Source organism: Branchiostoma floridae, chromosome 13, assembly GCF_000003815.2.
Source record: "Branchiostoma floridae strain S238N-H82 chromosome 13, Bfl_VNyyK, whole genome shotgun sequence".
Taxonomy (NCBI): Eukaryota; Metazoa; Chordata; class Leptocardii; order Amphioxiformes; family Branchiostomatidae; genus Branchiostoma; species Branchiostoma floridae.
In genome coordinates, this window is record NC_049991.1 from 9,078,135 (window position 1) to 9,102,723 (window position 24,589).

At 46.2% G+C, this 24,589-nt stretch overlaps 2 protein-coding genes and 1 non-coding gene across 3 annotated transcripts; 1 reads left to right on the forward strand and 2 right to left on the reverse strand.

Moving 5' to 3' along the window:
* The first annotated feature begins 9,114 nt into the window (after nucleotides 1–9,114).
* Trnad-guc lies at nucleotides 9,115–9,186 on the forward strand. The gene has a single exon. It is a non-coding gene; the product is annotated as a tRNA-Asp (tRNA).
* Nucleotides 9,187–11,660: 2,474 nt separating this feature from the next.
* LOC118429448 (histone H2B-like) lies at nucleotides 11,661–12,023 on the reverse strand. Its single transcript, XM_035839932.1, has one exon. The coding sequence runs from the start codon at nucleotides 12,021–12,023 to the stop codon at nucleotides 11,661–11,663; it is 363 nt and encodes a 120-aa protein (XP_035695825.1).
* A 10,507-nt stretch (nucleotides 12,024–22,530) lies between these two features.
* On the reverse strand, nucleotides 22,531–23,064 carry LOC118429449 (bcl-2-like protein 1). Its single transcript, XM_035839933.1, has one exon. It carries the CDS (start codon nucleotides 23,062–23,064, stop codon nucleotides 22,531–22,533), a length of 534 nt encoding a protein of 177 aa, XP_035695826.1.
* Between the last annotated feature and the right edge of the window lie 1,525 nt (nucleotides 23,065–24,589).

The following is a 24,589-nucleotide window of genomic DNA, read 5'->3' on the forward strand; positions in this document are numbered from 1 at the left end:
ACCATCATCAGTGTATTGTGTATATGGTACCCCTTTGGCATGATAGACGCCAATGTCAAATTTTGACACGAGCGCATGTTCTGGCTTAGACGTCCCCTGATCATAGGAAAGATTGACTCCTTTTAACCAGGCTTTGACCGCAGCAAAGTTGGATGTAGCTGCGATCTGACCTTCGGGCATGATGTTACAATTCATGGCGGTATCCATAGCAAAGAGATGTTCTAGCACCTCGGTGGTGGCACTGACCGGGAAAGTTGACCTTTCCGTCCTGTAGTTACCAGTGGCTGCTCTATATGGGCTTGAGTTTGAGCCGACAGGGGCATTGTTGGCTCTGAACAGATACTGGTACAAGGAGTCCATTGAAGTGGCATAAGGGTTAGTGGTAGGTATGGAAGACGTGTTGAATTTAATAAGTGGGATGTCCGTGGTCCCGGGAAGAGGGAAGGCTTCGGCACGAGGACGTCCCATGATATCAATGGGGTCATGGGTGGGCTTACTTGCTGGCCTGATTATGGGTACAAACTCATCACTCAGATTGAAGGCCCTGTTTTCACCTCCCATAGCGGCGGTAGCGATTCTGGCTTTTTCCTGAGCTCCCAGATAACGGTCGATTACCTCACGATCGTTTTCCGAAAAGAAGTTGTCTTTTCCAATTCTCTCCACCTCCTTCTGCAGGTAGCCAGTCTTAGACCGACTAATGCTATCCAGGCTAACGATGGGTTTGCCGCGGTGAGCAGCCAAGGTTGTCATGTGAGGATTAGGGTAAATGCACGTTGCTGCGACAGCACCACCAGCGTACATACTGTGCATGGTTTGTATGTTCACGCCGAGATCACAACAAACCCTACCATCGTCCGTGGCCTTCTGTGACGCCTCGGCACCAGTGACAAGCATTTCGTGAGACAATGGCTTCCCAAACAAGGCCGTATCAGAGTAAATCTCCTGCAGTCTGACAAAATCAACAGACCACCCGGATGGCGTTCTTGTTTCTACATCTGCCGAAATGCCCGTGGGCTTGAGCCTCAGGAACATCATAATGATGGCGGCGATACGGATGTGTGGAGTAATCTCATTATTGAGCGCCATTTTGAAAATATTGGCAGCTAGGACATACCCATAAGGCTTTGGAGCGTCGTCCCCATTTGCCTTTGGCAGTTCCATATTTTCTAAGGCAAAGATATCTGGTATGCTGTCGTTTAAAGTTTTGTCGTCCAAGTTGTAGCGCATGCCAGTGATAACAGGTCTTACGGCATGAGTCCAGATCATTTCCTTCAATTTTGCGGGATCGCGAGCTAAAGCGTTAATTTCGTTCAGCTTATCGCTATGCTTGCTGTACAGCTGCTGTATCAGACCAACATAGTACTCTGTGATTCCTTCGTCATTGGCCATATCCACCGTTTTCTCAGCTTCTGATTGTACAACTTTTGGTAATCCACATCGCCTCATCACAGACTCTAGTTTACCTATATGCGCCTGCTGGCTGTTCTGGTTATTATCTCCGGCCATTAGCCGTTCTCCCCTCAATGAATGGCCCTTAGTTTTGATAGCAAAGGCAGGGACATGCCCTATGACTTCCTTGGCGATCACGTCAAAAACATGTTTCCCGGTAACTTCGTCAATCTTGGCTCTCACGTCACAATATGGGTATTTCTCAAGCATTTCCACTTTCTCCTTAGCAGACTCTGCCATCTGATGCAGTGCTATACCATTTTCCTCGTACATGATGTAGGCCCTGTATAGTTCTTTATAGTCTCGGGCGGCCACTAGTTCATCCCTTCTAGACTCGGTGATAGGAGCCATAGGAGTGGTTCCAAACTCGATGGCTTTCACGAGGTTAGTATTTAGGGCTTCCTTGAAACCCTCGACATCAAAGAGGTGTGGCATCAAGAGTGCCATGCCCATCTGCTTGGGACCAAAGGTCAACGGTTTGCAGTTATGTTCCAAGCTTGGCGTATTAACTATGATTTCAGGGACACCATAGAAGTGCATAGGTGGAATGACCCCCTTGGTGGCGTTTCTGTTCATGTTGGCATTAGCAATGGCCGAAAAGTTGGGAGCGTCCTCGTTAAAGTCCCCCATGCTTACGCGAAACAATTCGCGGCACAGCTGCACTAGACTCGGGGAATGCTGCCAGGTCTCATCATTACCAAGGCCCAGGTTCCTAGCAGTGGGCACCTCTTCATGAGTTGCTTCCACGATAATGGGCCCAAATCGGGTTTCGAAATACGTGCAGGGCCGTGAAGAATTGATAGTGTAGAGGATCTGGTCACCCCTATCAAGCTCTCCGTTTGCCGACAATTCGCCATTGGGTCCATAGTTGTCGTGCTGCTTTTCCTCTCCATAGATCTTATGTCCTAATTTCGTCAGATTAACAAGAGCCTGTCTCCTATCACTCTCGGCTGTGTCGCTACCAGGCTCCTTGACGAGGTTGAACAAATCCTTACCAGTCGTCGAATTCTTGAGGGGATGATCTATCTCCTTGTACGCACGTGTAATGCCCTTATGTCCACACTGATCAATGTCATCAATATAGCCTTCGTTGGGCTGTAGGTAAACAGGCTTAGTAAAAACTCTGAACCCAGATTTGATGTCCTTTACCTGCCTCAGTTGCGCCATTGCATGCTCGCTTACCATGATGACTCCGGCTAAAAAGTTGCTTCTAGCCCTTCCCTGTCGAGCAACCTCTATGTCAGCCTCAGAAACGTCAGAAGGTAGGATCACCGTGCTGTAGTCAAGCGGTTGCTTCCTATCCATGTGTTGAAGATGAGAGTATCCCTTTTCTACAAGTTCATGCAGAAAGGTCATCGGTTTCTTGGCCAACATAAAACGAGACTCGAGATGTTTCCTAATGTACAGATCAATAAGACTCGTTCGCAACTGATCCTGTCTTATCCACGCATTCATATCGTTAGCCGATTCCACGGCTGACGACAGGGCCGTTGCATTGTTTTCCTGCACAACTATTAGAGGGAGAGGTATAGCCGTCCTCAAGACCGTTTCCAAGGCCTCTTTTATGAGCCCCATGTCCAGAGATAGCTTAGTATTTGCTGCATCCCCAGCCACCATTTTTTCCAGTTTGTCACAAACAGCTTGTCCAATAGCCTTCCCGGTTCGTTCCACTTCTTCCGGCCTCTCTTTTATGGTGGGTGGATCTCCAAACATACCCAGTGCGTGCACATCTGTGTTGAGCTGTAAGATGGAGTTCACTACTGTATGGGGTATTTCGAAACCTGTTCCCCTGGTTCCCAAGACATAAGGCCTGCTCGATACAAAATCGATCGTTTTAACCGGTATGGCCCCTCTATGTTTCTTCGGCGCCGGGACGACCTTAATGAGTACGTAGAGGTTGTAAAGGTCGGGAACAAAGAGGGCAGAGTAGTTCAGATAAAACATATGAATGAGCGCCGTGTCCACAAACTTATCAACGCCCTCCACCCTCATAATCTTTAGTCGATTGCAGGCCACAGTGTTTTCTAGCACCTTGGCAAAATTTTCCTTATGTGGACCACTCGAGAAATTCGGGTCCATGAGTACATAGGCGGCAGATTTCACTAGGGCCGAGTGTGCGCCCGTGAGTTTATTGACCAGACCATTATAACTGGCGGGCGTAACCCCAGAAATCAGTCCATTACTGGCCCACGGATACCGCGGCGTATGACCATTCACGTACGCCATAATGCTGCACTTAATCGTGTCTTGTCTACGGAACGTTATATGTCGGTAGTTATCCAGTGATAAGTAAAAAAGACTAGGTTAAGAAACCCAGAAGTTTCCCCAGGTACGAAAAAATAGAAAATGACAAAAAAGACGTTGCTGTAAATAAATTTGTCTCATTCCTTTAATCCAAAATATCCCCACTATTGCTGCACCTTCCACTTCCACCACTCCCACCTTCATAAACCATAAGTGCCTCCTCCAACATCTCATCTTCTAAGCGCTGGACATCATTGCCGTCTTCCTCGTCTGATGACTCGTTATCAGACGGTGCTCCATATTCCTTATCTGGAGGAGGAAAGATTGTATGTACGGGAATGTTAACAGGGCATTTACGGTAGAAACGGTGCTCATAGCGCACGGCTTCAACTCGTTCCGCCCTGACAAAGTCTTCAAACCATGAGTCCACTGTTCCCAAGGCTGAGATGGTTCGTTTCAGCGCCATGTTGATCTGCTGGTCGTCTATACCAGTGTCGTAGCTATACACAATGGCAGCCTCTATCTTTTTATTCTTAGCTTCGGTACGAGAGTGGCTGAGGATAGCATGGTAGACATAGCGAATACCCCCATTATAATCCCGCATACACATGGCCTGAACCAGCATCTGCTTGTAGTGCTTTCCCCTTGGCGACAAAAGCAGAGGGGCCCGATCAAATTTGATCTGGAAAACGACCTCCATGTTCTCGTACACGGTAATGACGGCCTGTTTGGGCCAAGATCGGATAGTTTTCAGGTCAATAACCTCATCCTCCCCCAGGAGATGCTGGTAGGTGAGATGTCCAGCTGTGTCCACATGCAATTTGTCCAAGTTGTCAGTAGGGTATAGTTGGAAGTTGGCTTTGAAAAAGCTTGGTATTCCCAATGTTTTCTTCATCTGGTTAGAATTTCTCACCTTCCCATATCTGGTCCCCTGTATCACTAGTTTATTGATATGCTTCTCTTTATCGTACTCCAAATCGTCGGCCAGATCGCGACTACTAGGCACCCATTTCCCGTTTTCCAGCTTTGAAACGAGCAGTTGTAGGCAGTAGTCTCTGACAGAATCGATGGACCCATTCTTGTACATGGTTTTCATGTGCCGCATCTCATTCGGAAACACTCTGGTTCCCGAGTGTTTTTCTTGTTCCTCAACTTGTAGGCTCTTGAACTCATGCGAAACCCTCGGTGTACCTCGACGAATTAGGTCGTCTATCTTTACCGACGTCCCCAGGACAGGTGCGTCCCCCAACGACTGTACATAATCCATATACTGCTCACATTTTTCACTGTCTTGACACGTAATTCCATCTGGGGTCGCCGCGATCATGGGGAACCCGACAGCCGGGAGTCGTCCAACGCGGCGTTCCTGCATCTGCCCCGGTGTTATCCCGTAAAGCCCCATCACGGCCATTCGCATGATTTTATCCCCCAGAACCTTGTCTATGTACGTACCCATCTCCATCGGCCTGGTGCTCAAGCCCCAGTTAGGTTTGTGCTGAACACCGTCAGCATTCTCGCTCTGTAGCATTTCCACAAGCTTTGTCGCATTCTTCATGTAGGCGTCGATTTTTTCTTGATCAGGCATGGCCCACCATGCGAACTTCTTGGCCACTTCTTCCCGCCATTTCTTCATCAAAGGTCGCCTCGAGATGAAATTTTTGTGGGGTTCGACAAACAGGTTTAGTTTCGTCACGTTAGCCAAATTTTGAGAATTGATTGTCATGAGCTCGTAAGCTTTCAATGGATTCTTGGCGGCTAGATGGCGAATGCGGTTCTGTTCGTGTCCCTTGTAGTACTGCGCCAGAGTCCATAAACATCGCCTCAGTCGAGAGCTGACCGCACCAACCGTATCACGACTCGGATCATACGTATACGGGGTCTGTATTTGGTACAAATTTTGAGTAACTTCGTGCCCGGCATCGTCTTTCACTTTCATGGACCCAATGATCTTCGGCTCCGTTTTTTGTTTTTTACCAAAGCCAGAGAAACCACTATCCTCATAATCGAACCAGTTGCGCTTCGCCATTTTGCTGACGTTCGGGTAAATGAATATACCACACAGAATCCTATATAGCCGTTCTCATGTATAATAACGACACGTCACACGTGACATCATTATTGGTGACCAATGGAATTTAAGCATGATTTATTTACCCCCCACGCAATTGCCCACTTCCGGCGGGAAATTGATGAGGTCCTCACCAAGATGGATGTCTCTGATCTAACCGAATCCCAGGGAGATGGAGCTGCCTGTTCGGAGTACTACGCTTCCAATCTACATCGATTACCCGACCTATTTTCCGACGTGCTCCAGACGAGCACTTCTACGAAACCCATATGGTTAAGGAATCTACCCCCACTATGGAGCGCAACTGAAGCATTTTATGACACAGTTTGGGCCAAACAATACGACCTGAGAATGGCCGGCATAATTCAGGGGCCAGCATTAGACATCGTAGATTGGACGACTGATCCTACCAGTGTCCATATTGACTTTGTCAAAACATTCCGCTATGCCATTTCCACCGGACAACCCCTTGGCCCCACGCTAAAGAGGTGGTTTCAAAACATGTCCGAAATTTTAGAAGACCCTCTACCCCCCACCGACGACGAGGAAGGTTACAGGACTGCTCGTAAAGGTGCTTGTTCCTTAGTCGAAAAAAGTGTAGTAGCTAATGACCCAATTATGCACGCCATATGGCGAGTTCTTAATGCGGTCATCAATTACGATATAGAACATCGCTCTGATAAAAGTGTCCAGTATGCTATTCAGTATTATTCAAAACGTCGATGGGGAGATGATGATAAAGGGGAAGACGGTGAGGAAGAGGCAAGCACAGACGATGCAGCTTCCTTCGAACTTGACGGAGCTGAAGAAAACTCGTTCAGAGTTCACGTGACTAGTGGGGGTAAACGTCTCAAGATAGCAATTCAAAAAATGAACTGGGACGCCAACCCCGCTCAAGTCACCAATCAGATTACAAGACCCATTGTCACAAACAAAATAGTTGACAATTCCCAATTTTCCCACGACCAAGTTGCCACGGCCACGATCACAAAAGCCATACATGACTCTGAGCCAGAGATAGAAGTCATTCCACGCCTAAACGAGACAACTGAACATGGGGAAATTGAAACCCTGCTTGGTGCATCCGTAAACTTCCCCCTATCCGCACCCATACACAACACAGCCACCGCATCACACATATCCATCTTAGCCCAACTCTCCCAGAAGCCTAGATTTCAACGTGGTCGCATGTTGATTCGTGATCAACAGACCGGTCAGCGAGTATTGATTAAACAGACACCCCATGGTCTTCGCCAAAAGAACAAGAAAAGCAAGATAAGGCATCGGCGACCTCTTGATCCCTTTCGACTTCTCTCTTCCAGTACTGGGCCTGACCTACCCCGCCATACCACTCGACCCATCCGCGTTATCACTATAGATTCTTCCAGCATGTTCCGAGGACTCTCCCCCTTCAATGCGCAGGATTCCATAACAATTGTCTCTCTTCCCCAATCATCAGCTCAAGGCATGCGAGCAGGCATCTCGCCGACAATGGAAGACATCTCAAACCTTATAAACCTACCTGAAAACACTAATCCTGATAACGTTCCCCAAGTTGCAAGTGCTATCCATGTCCCCCGAATGCCATTTGCTGATGTTGTCCAGCCCACACCTCCTGCAACATCCTCTAAACTCACGGCGGTGCTCGACCCAGTGCCCGCAGAACCTCCCACAGCATCTACCGTACCCCCAACGCCGTCCACAATGCCTAAAGAAATAACCGACCATCCAATATCAGTACCAACACCAACGAACCAGTCTTTCGTTCCCATTGTATCCCAACAGCTCAGTCCCAACGTTCAGCCCCTACATCATCCCCCGATCACACCGACCGAATTCAAGATTCCCCTTTCCATACCAATCCTCCTGGATACCACCCCTTACACCCCTTCCATTAAACTCACTACGTTGCAAACAATTTGGGGAGAGATACCAAGTATTACGTATGCCGCATACGAGTGTTTACTAATACTTATTGATCATTTTAAGACACTTGAGCTTTTGAATATACAGCTCAGCGTCTTTCACGCCACAGCCTCTGTAAGCCTCTTGGTTATAGGATGGGAGGATGCCCAGTGCCCCATTACTCTGGAAGTTCTGAACCGAAAACACATTGCTGCTCGAGAGCACACCCCTGACATTGACGCAATGTTTCTCTATGACTACTCTAGAGGCAATCCACCATTTTCCCTTTTTGGACCAGTAGGTCAACCTGATTGGTACATGGCCAAGCTGGAGGCTACAGAAAAGCCCGTCACCAAGACCCTCACCAATATCCCTGTCTACGTACTTGGATGTTACCTCTTTTCTGACACAGAGGCTTTACCATTACTTCAAATGCACGCCTTTCGCTCCCGCCATATGTTGGATACACCATATGTATTTCCCGACGGAAAAGGTGGCGCCACCCTTACTGTCAGTGAAGGATGTGAGTGGACTGATGTGTGCGCTCTTTACCTAAAGAATGTTCATGCTCGTAATGTGGTGGGCTCAGGTATGCGGGATGGTATGAGACCCACACACAAGTATACATTAAAGCACACACGCGCACTACTCACTGCCGCAATAGGCCTTTTTTGTGACCCTAATAATCTCACGCAGTATCTAGAACTATGGACCGACTCGGAACTAAAAGCCAGTGTACCATGTCGCCTGCGCATTGGTGGAGACTATCTGAAGCTAGAAAAAGACATACAACTTGTACGGCTGCCTTCTGATATCCATGATACTCTCGTTGAAGCAGCCATTGATTTTCACGATATGACTGTTCCTCTTAGCCGTCACGTAGACACTGTGGTTTATCACTTTAATGCTCTTCTTGAACTCACGTTCATTCGATACGCACCAACGGCATTGGCGCACTATGTACTTAGCTGGTCTTCTAAGAACCCAAGCTTATTGAGTTATCTACCCTTCTTTGATTCACAGAAACAGCAAGAGCTAATATCCAGGGAGACAGCAAGAAATCTTTCGCTTCACTATGAAACTTTTCTGACTGCTTTCAGAGGCGTCATCACCTCACTAAATCCGGAAGCGCAATTGGACCGGCTCAGACAAGATTACATCAGTAGACACCGCACTACAGCAGTAGATTCACCGTTTTCGTAACACGGAAGGTCTCACTCCAGCCTCATCTTTGAATGTGTCATATATTGGTCTTATCAAATCAATAATCTCATGTCACGAATAAAAGTTGTTTTTTTTAGATGAAAAACCCTTATACTGACTCTCTTATCACTATTCGTTTATTTATCATTTGACTTAAGCGAAAACCGGGTCGCAACTTTATCGTTTTGCATTTTCCACGGAAGTCAAAACAAAAGCATTATCTAATACATTGTGTGTAGCTTGAAGCCGTGTTAGTATAGTGGAGAGTATCCCCGCCTGTCACGCGGGAGACCGGGGTTCGATTCCCCGACGCGGCGGTAGCATTTTTTCAGAATCAAATTCTTTACAGCGTGCACAAACGCCTTGAAAATCAGAAAAAGTTAATGAAAAGTATTCTAGTCTTTATTCAATTTGTTGGAAAAGGACGTAATGAGTAAAAAAGGGGAATGATGTAGATACTAACGTTATATATAAAGAATAGACAGGGCATACCCAAGGCCCAGTCCGTCTCTATTGAATTATCCAAACAACACTGTCAAGTCAGCCAATTGCCTCATCTTACGCAACCACCCTACATCAGGTAGGCCCCGCCCACCTCCGTCAAAACGTAGAAATGCAAATATTTGACGGGCAATTCAGTCCTCATGTCATTGATTGGCCGACCACTCCCATTTTTCTTATTGGGTAATTGTCATTCCCTCATTGGCTGGGCCGCTACCATTTCCTCATTGGTTGAACTAGTATGTGATGGGCAATCTGAGCCGCTCTTTTTTTGTATTTAAGGCTTGCTCCTCCACACTGCTTTTCATTATCCCAACACTCGGGAAACAGGAGCCGGTCCGCCGGCCCTTCGAGGATACTACTGGTCAGACCACTCGTACTCTCGACCACTCAACGGAATCCTCCACTCTGTATTTCACAATGGTCCGCCAACCACTCGGGGACACAATGGTTCTCCTGCCACTTGAGGATCCCGGAGGGAACCGCACAGGAAACCATGTTTTCTCTTTTTCTCAATATGATAATAATGTTATGAAAGCCAGCACAACGTCGGGACATCTGCAGACCTCGCGCAAGCAGCCGAAACCGCCTCTGCCGCAGGACCACTGTCCAAGCCAGCACTCCAGTGAGCTGACAACCAGCCAGCACTCCAGCGAGCTGACTATGCAGCACTTCATGTTACCTCCCGCCATATCCAGCGAGCCAGCAGCAGGAATGCCAGCTACTGCCTACAGCTGCCCCTTGCTTGAACGTGGAGATGAAGCCGAAAACTTCAGCTGAGCTGTACCAAGCCAGAGCAGACCGACCCAAGCTTATGCTTTGAATATCTAACATTTATATATCTGCCTTCATCCATCTCCATCCATGGAGAGATAAATAAGATATCGGTCTTCACTGATTAATAATGTCATATTACGAATAAACCGTTTCGGCATGGAAACCTCTGTACCGACTCACTCTTCATTATTTTTACCTGTATGTCTAATGAATTTCGAGAAAGCTAGGTATGGCCCTCCTATTAAGTTATCCGAGGTTACTCTTGAGTATTCTTTGAACTTATCAATCCATGAACCAATTTTTCATGTATTAAGGGCTTGCTCCTCCAGATCGCTTTTCACTATCCCAAACTCGAAACCAAGTACTCGACGACGGAGCCACCATTCCCAACTTCTCATTCAGTTCAAACGAAAGCCAGCGCAAAGTCGCAGCATCTGCAGGCCTCTCGCAGACAGCCGAAGTCCTCTCGCACAAACGGTTAACGCCTACAACCACCGTCACGACACCGTCCGAAGGTGTCGCCGAAGTACAAACTTCAACTGAGCCCTGAGCTGCACAAGGCTGGGCCGGAAAGACCCAAGCTCAAGATGCTTTGAATATTCATGTTGGTCTTATCCGATCTTAATTCTCACTTTACGAATAAACAGTTCAGCATGGAAAACTCTCTCATCGTTGTTTGTTGACTGACCACAGAGAGTATGAAACGTATGTGTAATACTTAAGATAGGTATTGTCAAATCAAAGCCCCCGTATTATATGAAAAAAAGCACTGATATAGCCAAAAATTTCCAGATCTCATGGACCCACAGTTTTTGACCATCCCTTAGAAGAAGGCGAGAAACTAGCAAAATCACCATTATACGACGACACATCCAAAATGGGAATTGTGCAAATTAAGGTGGCCAATGGGACGAAATATATACATACAACTTTACCATAATGATGCGAATGAAGAAGGTGGTAACGTGACCAAAGATTAGCTTAGCGTCGATTGCGACTTAATTCAAAAGTCACAAGTTCGCACCTCTTTTTCCCACACATTTCAAAATCGTCCTGACGACCACTCCGACTACAATATACCCCGTGTAGGTGAAGACAACAGCATGCCGAAATTGTGCCCGGACGCCAGCGCCCTAGTTGAGGTTTTCCGAGATATGTGCGAATGGGAGTTCATTATGGTGTGTAAACAACTGTTAGAAGCTGACTGCCTTAAATGCAAATCCAACAAGTCGTATGAGGAACCCCATCCCTGTCTATACATCCCTGTCTAAAGTTTGCCGTTTTGTTACACCAGATGCACCTCACAATCACTTACGATAAATGAATGAAAATGCTCTATTCTTAGGCTCACCCTGTGCCACTACACTAGATACTTATTCTGCAGTTTATGTGTGTACAAAACTAAATAATATACGCAATCAAGACAAGTTCATATGGTACATTGTAAAGTATTTTATTAAAGAAATGAACACCACCAAGAAGTCACACCAGCCACTCGTCTTGTGCAGTAGGTCTACCGGGAGCTGGTGTACTTGGTGACGGCCTTGGTGCCCTCGCTGACGGCGTGCTTGGCCAGCTCGCCCGGTAGCAGGAGTCGCACGGCGGTATGAATCTCGCGGCTGCTGATGGTGGAGCGCTTGTTGTAGTGAGCCAGGCAAGAAGCCTCGGCGGCGATGCGCTCTAAAATGACGTTGACGAAGGAGTTCATGATGCCCATGGCTTTATTGGAGACACCGGTGTCGGGGTGCACCTGTTTCAGCACCTTATAGATGTAGACGCCGAAGGTTTCCCTTCTCTTTCCCCTCCTTCCGCGCTTCTTGTCTCCGGCTGACCTGGCTTTGCCAGCTTTCTTAGCAGCTTTTCCACTAGGCGGCATGACGGCGTTCTTGGCGTATCAGGTAGCAAAGAATGATTGCGCCAGTGTCTGCTTTGGCTTTATATCGGGGAAGAATGCAAATCATCGGATTGTCTAGTCCAATGCGCGGACGTGGTAAAGCCTCTCGCATTAAGCTCTCGCTATTGATTCGTTGTCGGAAGCCGTGAATCCAGCTGCCGTGTTTCTACTAGACAAATTCCTCGAGAATCGCTCTCCTACAGAAAATCTCCCGCCAACTTCGTGCTTGCTCAAGTGTTTTCTTGCGTCGATTTTGGCAACGTGTTCTGTCTATATCATTTCTGAATACTTCCTGGATGACTTGTGGCATATCGACCAGTTTGACCCATCTAGCATAAAAAGTCACGTGGAAGCTCTTGAAAAACAATTATTCTCTACTGATCCATAAAATTCCGACTCAAGGACTCAAAGAATCGGGAGCGTCCGTCACGTCAACATGTCAAGCGATCGATTGTACGAGATCGATCGATTTTACAACATCGGAGTATTGTTCAATGATATGCATGATATCTACATGACCACCATTCCGACGTGGGGTGACTTATCTGCTTGGAATAACCCCCCACCTCTCGATACGATTAAGAAAGAAACCCTGTTAAACTTCGTTCCTGAATGTGTTTTAGACTACATTAGTATAATGGAAAAGATTTCCTTTCCGGAATTCCTAATGGTCCAGTATCTTCACATTCATTGGTGCAACATTCCGGAGGTAACCAGGAGCCTGCTCCGAGTAAAGTCACGCCTCTTCCATCCCAAGGCATCATCCTTCCATGCCCCATTAGACAACGCTATCTATGATCTCTACACAGCTGATCATATCAGCCCATTTAATAACATGCATTACCTAGTGACTACCCATGAACTCTTGCGGGAATATAAACCCCAAAGCGCGAGAAAAGACCACCAGCATTTTAAACTTTATCTAAACTCTTGGCTTTCTAAAAGATATCAGTCCTGGGTTACACAATTTCGAGACGCTGCTTTCCAGGACGCACCTCTCCCGCAATTTGTTGTTGTGGACAATGCCATCTTGAAGGACCTGTACCATATGCATGGCGACCCTACCTCGTCCAGGTGCGGTGCATGTGAAAACAAATCTTATCTTTCGGCCCCAGGAACAGAGTGCGGGGTACGCTTATGCGAATCCTGCAAAAACAGGCTTCTCCGAATCTGTGGCTCCTATTGCAAGAGCTACCCCGAATGCATCCACAATATGTATAGCTGAAACAACATAACTTCGAGTCCAAGATAGACATCCAACACCTTAGCCGCAGTTATCGGCAATATGTTCCCATCCTACATTTTGTCAATAAAATACTTTTAACTGTACCATTGAACTTGTCATTCTTGCGTGTATGTAGTTTGCACACACGTCCCGACGTTTCAATTGCTAACTTAGTAGTATAGTAGGGACACGCTGACTATTATCATTCATTCCGACCAACCTTTGACCCACCAAGGTAACATGCCCTTATTTGGCGTTGTTGTAAGTCTCTACGCTTTAAATAAAGAGTAGCATAAGGCACCCTCCGAGTTCCGAGCGAACAGCCTGGAGGACGCCAAGCTTGTTAGCAACATGTTCCAGACCAGAGACGTCGAAGATGAACCGATGGAGACTTGCGAACAGAAGCAAGCGGGCCTCACTTCGAAATGCTCACCAAAGTCCAAATCGCACGAATTACAACTGCCAATAGGTGGGGAGGTCTACCTGACCGTAGGATTTTTCAGGAATAAACCGACGGTTTCAGTTCGACAGTTCTACCGTCCCAACCCGGCCAACCTTTACGACATACGGCCCGGGAATCAGGCGATAGTTATGACCCCCGAACAATGGCAGGCCCTCAAACGCAACATGTCGAATGTATCGGCAACGCTGGTGGAATTCAAGTTTGCAGCGACGGCCCGCAACCTGGCAACGGTGTCGCCTCGCTGGTTTCACTTGGGCGGTGTGCTGTACGCCGCCGTGGGGATCTTCAACGGGATCCGGATCGTGGGTCTGGGCGAATTCTTCCTGCCAACTCCAGGCGAGAACCCCGAAAGTATCTTACCCGGCAAGGAAGGGATCAACTTGAAATCAGACCAGTGGAGCAAATTGTTAAACGCAGTGGGACCGGTCGACCGTTCGCTGGTGGCACTGGACGACTAACCATAATGGACGGATTCGCCCGATTTGGCAAGAGCGGTTGCCAAGAACATTATCCGCATGGCAGGCAAGTTGGAACCTCAGTACGGGACCGTTGCACGAGCATTTATGACTGACGTAAGGGACATCTATGTCGGCTTGAGGTTCATACTACAGAATGTGTTGAAGCAGCGTGTGAATTGGGCAAGAATTTTGGTGTCCATGATGCTCGTGGTTGACGTATCTGTGGAGCTCATCAACAGGGGTTTGAAGCACGATGCAATATGTGACATTATTGTAGAAATGTCCAGCATCATCTGTCGTCTTGCTGGGAAATACATTGAAGACACGGAGGGCATGATTGCGCTAAGATAAACACCCCGGTCGAATCGAAAGGACATGTTTTTCAGCGCCGCACCGCTAAGAAAAACACCCGAGTCGGAGCTGTAGGTTTACTGCTATCGGGAAATGTTTTCATTATCGTATCCCCGCTTTAAACTCGCACAAAGACACCACATGCTGTTTCGTCAAGCCAAGCCACCCAACAACACACCGCAGCAGCGAGGCGACGTCGAAGAACGAGACATTATTCCCATTTTACGCAGGGTTCTCCAGATCTGTGGCTTCTACTGCATCCAAGATCCAGAATGCATGCACCAACAATGTGTATCGATACGTCTTAGCGGCAATTATAGGGACCTTGTTCCCTTCCTTCATTTCTTTAATAAAATACTTTACAATGTACCATATGAACTTGTCATGATTGCGTATATTATTTAGTTTTGTACACACATAAACTACAGAATAAGCAACTAGTGTAGTGGCTCAGAGTGATCCTAAGAATAGAGCATTTTCATTCATTTATCGGAAGAGAACGAGACAAAAAACGGCAAACTTTACTGTAAGCGGGCCGCTATCTAACGAGCGTAAGAATAGATCATTTTCAGTACATCATCTCCGACCTGCCCACACTGAAGGAAGCAATAGTGCAGCTGTTCAAACAAATGCTCAGAAAGAACTACCCTTTGCACCACCAACTAGAACAGGACTCGCCCTCAGTAACTCCAGCTCAATCAGTATACCGAAAGCCCGTACTGCGAGGCTTAGCAACCTGCCCCCATTGTGCAATACGGCTCTACGACAAGACAATTGCTAAGTAATACCATCAACATTACGTAATGAATTCACCCTTACTGAATAAAACAATGACAACATTGACAATATTCATTTATCCTAAGGCTGCATTTGCGGAAAACTTTAGCCCGCTATCTAGTGACGTCACACACACACACACACGCTGCTACTACACCTTTTTCAAAGAAGAAAGCGACCCTCCACAACACCATCCAAACACAGGGGGGGCAAAAAAATGACCCCCACCCCCCTAAAACAACACACACCACAAAAACAACCACAAAAAACAAAACAAAACTATGAAAAAACAGACAGGGGTGGCAAGGTCCCGAAATAGCATTTCCCCCCCGTGCCAATAAAACCTACATTTTTTTCAATTTTTTTATTTTTTTTTATTCCTTTTTTGCTTCTTGGTTTCTGTTAGAACGCCTTTCATCTGGCATAGAGCCGCACACACTAGTACTTGGCGATCGCACGTGTCTGTATGCCATGTTAAGGCTTGCTCAAATGTAGTGTACAGAGGGCGATATCTAGTGCCACAAAGTGAGAGTAAGAAGATATGACGTCAGCTAATTAGCATCATCTGATCTAATTAGCATAATTTCATGACGTCACACATATCATTAGTTCTCGGCTGCACGTTACCCGGTGGTCTGGTGAAAATTCGACTTACAAAACGGAAAAATGGGCGTGTCCCGTTTTACTCGTCGATTTTTCAGAGCCCCAAACCCCGCAGCTCCATTAAAACTAATGGTTAAGGCATTGTCGATGACACAGCCCTCTTATATAGATATGAGTTAAGATTTTATATGAAGAGAATGATAGAAGTGACCACTATATTAGAGTTATTGTAATGGGGGGGAGGTCTCTTACGTCATGATGAGTAATGGTAGACCCTTATCGTGGATTTATCTTTATCGTAATAGAATGACACTTCCCTGTAGTTTGGTTGGACGGTCAAATAAGACCCGCATTTTAACGGCACCGTTTTTGACTTAGAACCCAGAGGTCAAATTCATAAATCCTGCGGTTTCACTGAACTTGTGCCATTGGAAAAGGCACTTTATACGACTTTCCTCACTTTAGTTAAGTGCTTTCTAGTACTTAAGAGTTCCTAGCTTCGACCAGATCGTCCCTTGGAAAGAATGGTAAATGTGTTTGGGAAGAACCAAACCACGAGTGCATAAAAGAGCCCGCCACGCTTATCGAAAAGAGTAGGGTACCTTCCCAGTGTGATCCGATCAAGCTAGACCCTTATCGTGGGCATTCTTTTAAATTTCTTTGTCTTTTTATTCCTTTCTGTTTTCTTGGTTTCTGTTAGAACGCCTTTCATCTGGCATAAAGCCACACACACACACACTAGTACTTGGCGATCGCTCGTGTCTGTATGCCATGTTAAGGCTTGCTCAAATGTAGTGTACAGAGGGCGATATCTAGTGCCACAAAGTGAGAGTAAGAAGATATGACGTCAGCTAATTAGCATCATCTGATCTAATTAGCATAATTTCATGACGTCACACATATCATTAGTTCTCGGCTGCACGTTACCCGGTGGTCTGGTGAAAATTCGACTTACAAAACGGAAAAATGGGCGTGTCCCGTTTTACTCGTCGATTTTTCAGAGCCCCAATCCCCCGCAGCTCCATTAAAACTAATGGTTAAGGCATTGTCGATGACACAGCCCTCTTATATAGATATGAGTTAAGATTTTATATGAAGAGAATGATAGAAGTGACCACTATATTAGAGTTATTGTAATGGGGGGGGAGGTCTCTTACGTCATGATGAATAATGGTAGGCTCTTATTGTGGATTGGTCTTCAATATTCCGCCATTAGTTCTTATCTAATTGCGTGCTTTTGGCTAGCATTGGGTTCCAGTCACGTGACATATCCAATATAAGGATCTACAGACGTGCCAGTGCGTAACTTCTTTCCTGACGGGCGTAACTTCTCTCTCATCTGTTACAGATTGATTTCCGAGATGCCCGTTAAAGATCTAGCCCTCTCCGCTCCCGAAACAGCCGAAAGTTCAGAGATTGCAGAGGCCAAGGTCGAAAACGGTCGAGAGGAGGAAAACGCCGTTGTAAAAACCTTCGAAGTCTATCACGTCTATTGTGAGCCCGGTGATCGGGTGGAGCTTGTGTTCGGAGACAATGAGGTAGAACACGTTATTGTTTTAGAGTTAAAAGAGAAGGAGAACCTGAGTACAGGGACTGGAGAAAGGACCGATGAAAGCGTGCAAGGCGAAAAGAGTAAAGAGGAGAAAGTCGCAGAGGGGAGATGCGTCGAAGCGCACTATACTGACGACGAATCCAGTCGTGAGGCGGAGAGTGTTTTTTCAGAATCTGATGCAGAAACCATGAGTACCAGTGAAGAGGAAGAGGACGTTGCAGAATTTCGTTGGCCATACGAGATCGAGCTGACCGGAAGCCTGTTGCTTGATGAAATCATTCTCCCTGACCTGGAAGTAAAGGTCAACAATTACACCCATCTCTGTGACTCATGCGCAACGTTTCTTGATGGGGATTTATGTCTACGTTGCGATTTTGTTGCGTCCTTCAAGGCACATATCACCAATGTTTTGGACGGAGACGCTAGGACTCGCGCCATTGAACAGGTCGACGGCCAAGACCTCCAGAGTTACCATGTCTGTTGTGGCTACGTGACTGGAAAATGCCCTTATTGTCACAAAAACATCTTTGACTTGGTTACGTGCCCATACTGTGGAAATGGGCTATCTACAGAGCACTGCCTACTTAATTGTTCTTAGTGCCATTTGTCACGAAGCAACGCTTTCCCATCAGTATATTGAGTGAAAATAAAATCATGATCGGCAGTTATTGAGCAATCCTGCGCTGTTTCTTTTTTTAATCTTTCTGTCTGAGACGCACACAAACACAAACACACACAGAGACACACACAATCGTATATTCCAGAAACAAGACAATGGTGTCAACGGCGCTTTATAATTCAGTCATTACTGTCACTATCGCCCATTCAACTTTCCAGATCATCTCCTTATCCGTGTTTGTGTATTTTATAGCTATTATCAATGATATACTTTCGTCTAAGGCATGATGTTAGGTGGAGCTCCTGTTCTTAGGGAGAGTCACGACTTTAAGGCGTGAAAGAACCCGCTACACGTACCGGAAAAGAGTACGAGACCATCCGGGTGTAAGTGGATCAAGCTTTTCAGGCAAAAATGGGGTAGTGAATTTCTCGCTTCGCCTATACAGTCAGTTTTTCTAGTTTCACTAGGGGGTTTCTAGTTAGGGAGACAGGGAGAGCGGGTGATGTCGTTTCTTAGCTTCTGCTTTGTGATTTATTTTATCAGGGAAATGTTTTGGCTACCGTACGCATAGCAAAAAAGCTTTATAGAAATGACTCTTTTGGCAAAGTTGGCGAGGTAGCGGAATGTGGCACATTTGTGGGTGACCGGAAAACGGTCGTAAACATAAATTCCTTTCTCTCCGCGAACATGGTGGTCTTCAGACCGGTCATTCTTTCCTGGTGATTCCAGCGATAGCACGTGCCCCATTCTCTCTACGATAGAACAACCAATATTCCGCGTTTTGCGAAACATGAAGCTTGCCAAAGTAAACATCTCTTATTCGATGTGGGAGAATTATGCGGTATGTGGATTTCACTCAGCTTTTGTGTGTCTCATTATAATTCTTATGTGCTTGTTACGATGGAATTGATGCAAACAACTGCGTTTGTAACTTGTTTGTGTATCTCACAGCTATTTTCAACAGAAAATTTGTATGTGTTTGGAACGTTGAAATTGATGCAAACAACTACTTTTGTTGCCTGCTTTTAGGAGTACCAATCTCTGTGGGTTAGCTTAAGGGTGCTTTCTCAGCCCCTATGTCCGACAAGTCTGCTAAGTATGATTTCTGCAGCAGGGCCCTCCAGCTAATCATGTAAACATTTCACCGACGTGCACTAATGACCTTTGCGGACGGGCTCTCGATTACTACCGTGTAGATAGCAACATACTCACGATGGTGTGGTCGATTTCCAATTTCATTCGTCTTGCATTTTCATTTTGTCTTGTATTGTGAATCTATTTGATGTTGCAACCTCCACTCGTAGAATCTTATATAGTTCTCATTTTTCGTAGAAAATGGGCTGCAAGTTCCCAGGCCGAGCCAATCTGATCATTAAATTCGCTGACATCATAGAGGGAAACCATCACATCGCCTGGAGCATAAAAGCAAGGTATTGCTGTGTTTGTTTTGCGGTATGCCGTTGTTGTATCAAGTCGACATCGTACAAGTTCTGTAATTCATAACGGTGAAAGAGTGCTCATTCTAATATTGACATGTGCTAAGGCCACAAATGCCGCCAAACTATCACGCCAGAATTGCGCCAGAGTAAACCAGTAGGTCACAACAATACAGCAATGACTAATATGTCATCTTTCTGATTTTAGCGCCCGTTTGGCCGGAGTTGACATCGACATCAAACCCTGGACCAGAATCACACTGGTTCCTGTGTGGGAGCATGCCACTGGTTTGGATGTTATCGCTTATACCTTCTAGGTAAGCACTCCTTAAAATGTGGCAATGGTTTGACACAGAATTCCAAATGAAAATATACTTCGCTTCTAAACTTATAATGATTTACTGAAGTAATACTGGAGCAATGAACCATTGTTTTAATTTTTGTTTATCTCTTTTACACAGGACTAACCATCTCCAGCGCAAAGAAGCACGCCATCTCCAGCACGTCAGCAAATAGTTTAGCCCATCCCCATTCATTGTTATCAAAAATATGAGACCAGAGAATGTTGTGTTACCGTGTATAGTTTGTTATAGCAAAGTTTCTATCGTTGACACGTTATTTGAGCTGCTTTGTATTGTGGGATGAACGCAATAAATATGTAATACACAAAATATCCGTGTGTACAGTGTCTTATAATTCGTCATTGAGTAATTTATATCCCTAAGTGCCTTTTCAGGCGTGTCGACAAATCACTGAGAATTGGCGTCAAGTTTAGACATGCCTTTATCTTCTTATATAAAATGCCCCCATCGACCAAGAGTAACGTGATGTCATCATCAAATAAATGGGAGCCCACATATCCGACTTGGTTTAAAAAGACAGTTGTACTACAAGAATTTGGCGGTACTGTACAGATTCTCCAGTACGAGGACCTAATATCAACAGCTTGAAGAATAGACTTAAACACAGAAGTGAGTAATCACTACATGGTAGTAAACCAGGCTTTGAGGAGTTAGCAGAATGCGTTAACTTTAGAGATGGCCTTACAGCTTCATTAGACGCAGATGAATGAAGTAGACAACACAGCAGGCAAGCTACGAACAGAGGAAGTACACTAGGGGAACAGTCACTCCTACCCCAGCTCACACGTAGTTCCCAACGTTTTAGCAACAATACTGAATCAGTTCAACGACCTATACAATAGAAAAGATGTTTTCAGATCATGTATACCGAAGCAGCATTTCTAAAGTTAAAAAGTTGTGCAGTTACATCCATTCATGGGCGGAAATGGATGGTTACCATAAATCTTGATGAACTGGGTACTGCATTTGAAAGATCTAGATTTCGTGGTTTAGGGAATTTAAAATGGTCACAAAAAGCAAAGTCTCACTACATGTAGGTTCTCAAAATGCGGACAAAAAAGAGCAAAAGGCTACATAGCATTCTTCCTTCAATATTGCGCGAACAATAGCTATTCTACTCTGAGGTCCATTTTTATCTTTGAGGCTATTTTACTCAATCCATAAAGTGGGATGGGGGAGGGGGTTGGTCGTCGCTTACGCCATGACAAACCCCATGTACCGTAAGGGTAACAAAGAAAAAGGCAAAACAGACTATCAATACATTTTGACCTTTTATTTCATTTTTACTGGATGTTCAATCATAAAGAAGCACACTTCTCTCCTCTCATGCCACGTCTTTATTTGCTCCAATCAAACTGGCTGTCGTGGGGTGTTCGCTTGCTGGCGAAAGGGCTTTCGACTTCACGCTGACCGCGATCAGTGGGTGATGTTGGAGATTCTGGGGACTCCAAGGGCTCAAGATAGAAATTAGGAGAATGAGATGGTTCGCCCTCAACACTCCAAGATCTAGGGTGCCTGCCGACAGGTTTGAATTTTGTGCGCCCTTTCTGCTTGGCGAAATTGCCGATGTTGAGGAAAGCTGCTTTATCACCAGTATCGCAGTTTTCCTTACTGTTAGTACTTACGGCCTCCTGCGCTGAGGTGGACAGGATAACTTCCCCCATCTCAGCGTCTTTGACAATGAAGACATCATCTTCATAATCACTGGAGTAGTCTCCCTCGTAGTCTTGATCTGTGACCTGTTCGTTTCTTTCATCGCCCTTCAAAGTCACACCAAAAATGGACTCATGCTTATCCCAGGTATGACTGGAGCTGCGAGGAGTCGTGATATCCGAAATATCATCGTATTCGAATTCCTGGCTACCGTCATACCACGCGCGGTTAGGAGAGATGCTAGCGACGTCTCTTTCACCGGAAGCATCCAAACAATACGCCTCTGAAGCCTCCAGGCGTTCTGTATCGGAGTCGGACTCGAACTGGCATAGTCTAGCCTTCTTTGTCTCTCTGTTTTTTTCGCTCATCTGAAGGTTGTTCTCGCCGTCACTTCCCTTCGCTTCACATCCATTGCTGTTGGAAGTCATCGTAAGAAAAGAACGCAGTGTAAAGCGACAACTTTTGTGGATGACGTATACCAAGCCAATGCGAACAGGTGATATGACGTTTCGCCCAATATATATGGAACTCTCGTCAGTCACGTGGAGTATGTAAATGAGTGGGGTTCAATATGGATGGTCATGGTGTGATTGTTGCTGTGTATGCGTAGTACAGTGCTCTCTCCACTCCCTCTTTTCGTTTGATCCACATGTTGCAACAAGCTACTATGAAGGGCATTTACCATACCAAACAGAAGGAAAGCGCTCGAATCATGACGCAATATCTCCCACCAATATGCAAGCTCAGTCATTGGCACATACTCGCCCAGTTCACAAGCACGGCGAGTAGAAGTACCTGGCCGGACTTAGTTCGACTTTGTTCAAAGCCGTGATGTATTGCCTTTGTAAGAGGCACCCTAGATAGCACTTTTCTTGCTATGATTCAAGATCATCAGGATTGGTGGCTTCTTTACAATTTCCAAAAACTTAATACTACAAATCTTTGTATTCTGGGTAAAGCATCTTGGATCAGTTGCCATCCATTACTGGATCAATAGATGAGCTTGAGAATAGTTGCAGCAATAACTAGGGCGGCCGCAGTGAAGATAAGTCCGTTCCGAAAGGTAATTTCCACGGGTTGATCCTTCCGAAACACATTGTTCAAGGTTTCCCATCCTCCATTTTCTTTGATCCAACCTTCAAGGTTGCCTCCAACATACTTTCCCAGAAATTCCCCAAACGTTTCAGCTCCCTCTGGGTTTTGCTCTCGAAAGTGGAACGCTATTCTGCCAGCAAAGGCGTACAGCGCGACAACGCGGCCCCAGTTGACTGGTTGGTCCTTTAACATTTCATCCGCTACGTTCTTGAACGTTGTGTAGCTTGTCTCGGGCGAGATCTGTAACCTGTTGAACATGCCGGTGAAGAAATACTGGTGCCGCTCCAGGAGTTCATTTGCCGTTCTCTGTAGAGTTGCCGCTGTCTTGCTGGGTGGAGTGAGATTCCTGTTACTCACTTTTGTTTGGATGTAGAACCTAGCAAGTTCCTTAGCCTCTGTCACAATGGGGTTTTCTGCAACACCATCCATGTTACATGTTCATGATCATTGGAAAATATGGAGACTTTGGAACACGGGGACGTCGGATTATAGGGATTTCGGAAAATACAGATTTCGTAACATAGGGAGACTGTTGTATTCTAACCCGTTGTGTGGTCTGTGTATGCAACATGGTCTGTGTCAGAGCGTGGGAACGAGATAGAAGCACCGCGGGACGTCAATCATAAACGCGTCATTAGGGCCATCCTACGTCATCAACTGCGGACCAAGCTGACCAATGGTTGCGTCGCCTGTACAACAAAGTCTCAGTGTACAGCGTGACGTGGTCCATTCGGTCTTCATTCAGTCGGTCGAAATGGTCTTACATCTCCAGTCATCATCTCTTTTTCGTCGACGGTTCCAGCGCCACGTTCCCAACACGACGCCATCCACTGTATCGGCTAGAGTAGCGAAACGACAATCGGCAATGTCAGCTAGGAGGGCATTAACGTTCGACGATCTTACTCCCAACGAATACCCACCCCGACAAGATGCCCAAAGCAGGAACAGCAACCAACGGCCTATTCCATCAACACAGCTAGTCTTCAGCTCGCGAATCAGGGAGAAGTTTTACCTCCCGAAGTCACGGCCCAAACAACAGACAATCGTCGCACCAACAGCAAGAAACATGCCGATGAGCATTCCAGTCCAGCCAGTCTTCACTACGGTACAAAATGCTCAAGTCAGGGAAGCCCAAGAAACGAGGACTGCACCCCAGATCCGCTGGCCCAGCGCAAGACCCTGCCAGTCTTTGTCATGGCCCGAACAACCGGTAGCTCGCTACAAACAGCGAAGCATTCCATTGGAAGTTGTGAAGTCGAAAGCTGGGCTGTCACCTACGGGAGTTGATCTATCACCTAGACGTGTCAATCGCAACGATACATACGGCCGAATGTTGCTGAGCCCCATAGGCGTGACCTTGACCCGCGGCAAATGGCACAGCCTTTCTCTTGACATCGGTTTCATGCCTTGCTACGATCAAACTGACGTCCCCATCATGGCATGCGTATCGAGCATCATGGGCTTGGTCAGACTGAAAGGTATCTACGTTCACCAGTCCATTCATCGATGCGATGGTAATATCATCAGAATCCACATCACCAACCAAAGCTCGTTTGAAGAAATCGTAGTTCACCCTGGGCAAGCCATTGGGCAGATCTTCTTTGTGAGCAGCGCTGACATCGGGTTGGACAGCCGTATACAGGAGCCCATGATTGTTGCCTGTGACACTGCGTTGACCAAACATTCCTCTCGTTCGGTGAGGGTCGAGCCACTGAACAAAGAAGGAGCCATCTGTCACGATGATGAGATTCCCATCGTATATCCATTCTCCAATGTTCCTATCGTTGTCGCTCCCATGGAGCGATTCGTTGGGAGATACAGCATCCCCATATTGATACACTTCAACATGAACTCACCGGACGATGTTAATGACACTATGGTTCTGAAGCGAGGCTCTTTAGTAGCTTGCGTTCGCTATACCAGACTTGCAAACGTGAAGTATCTGTAGTGATGA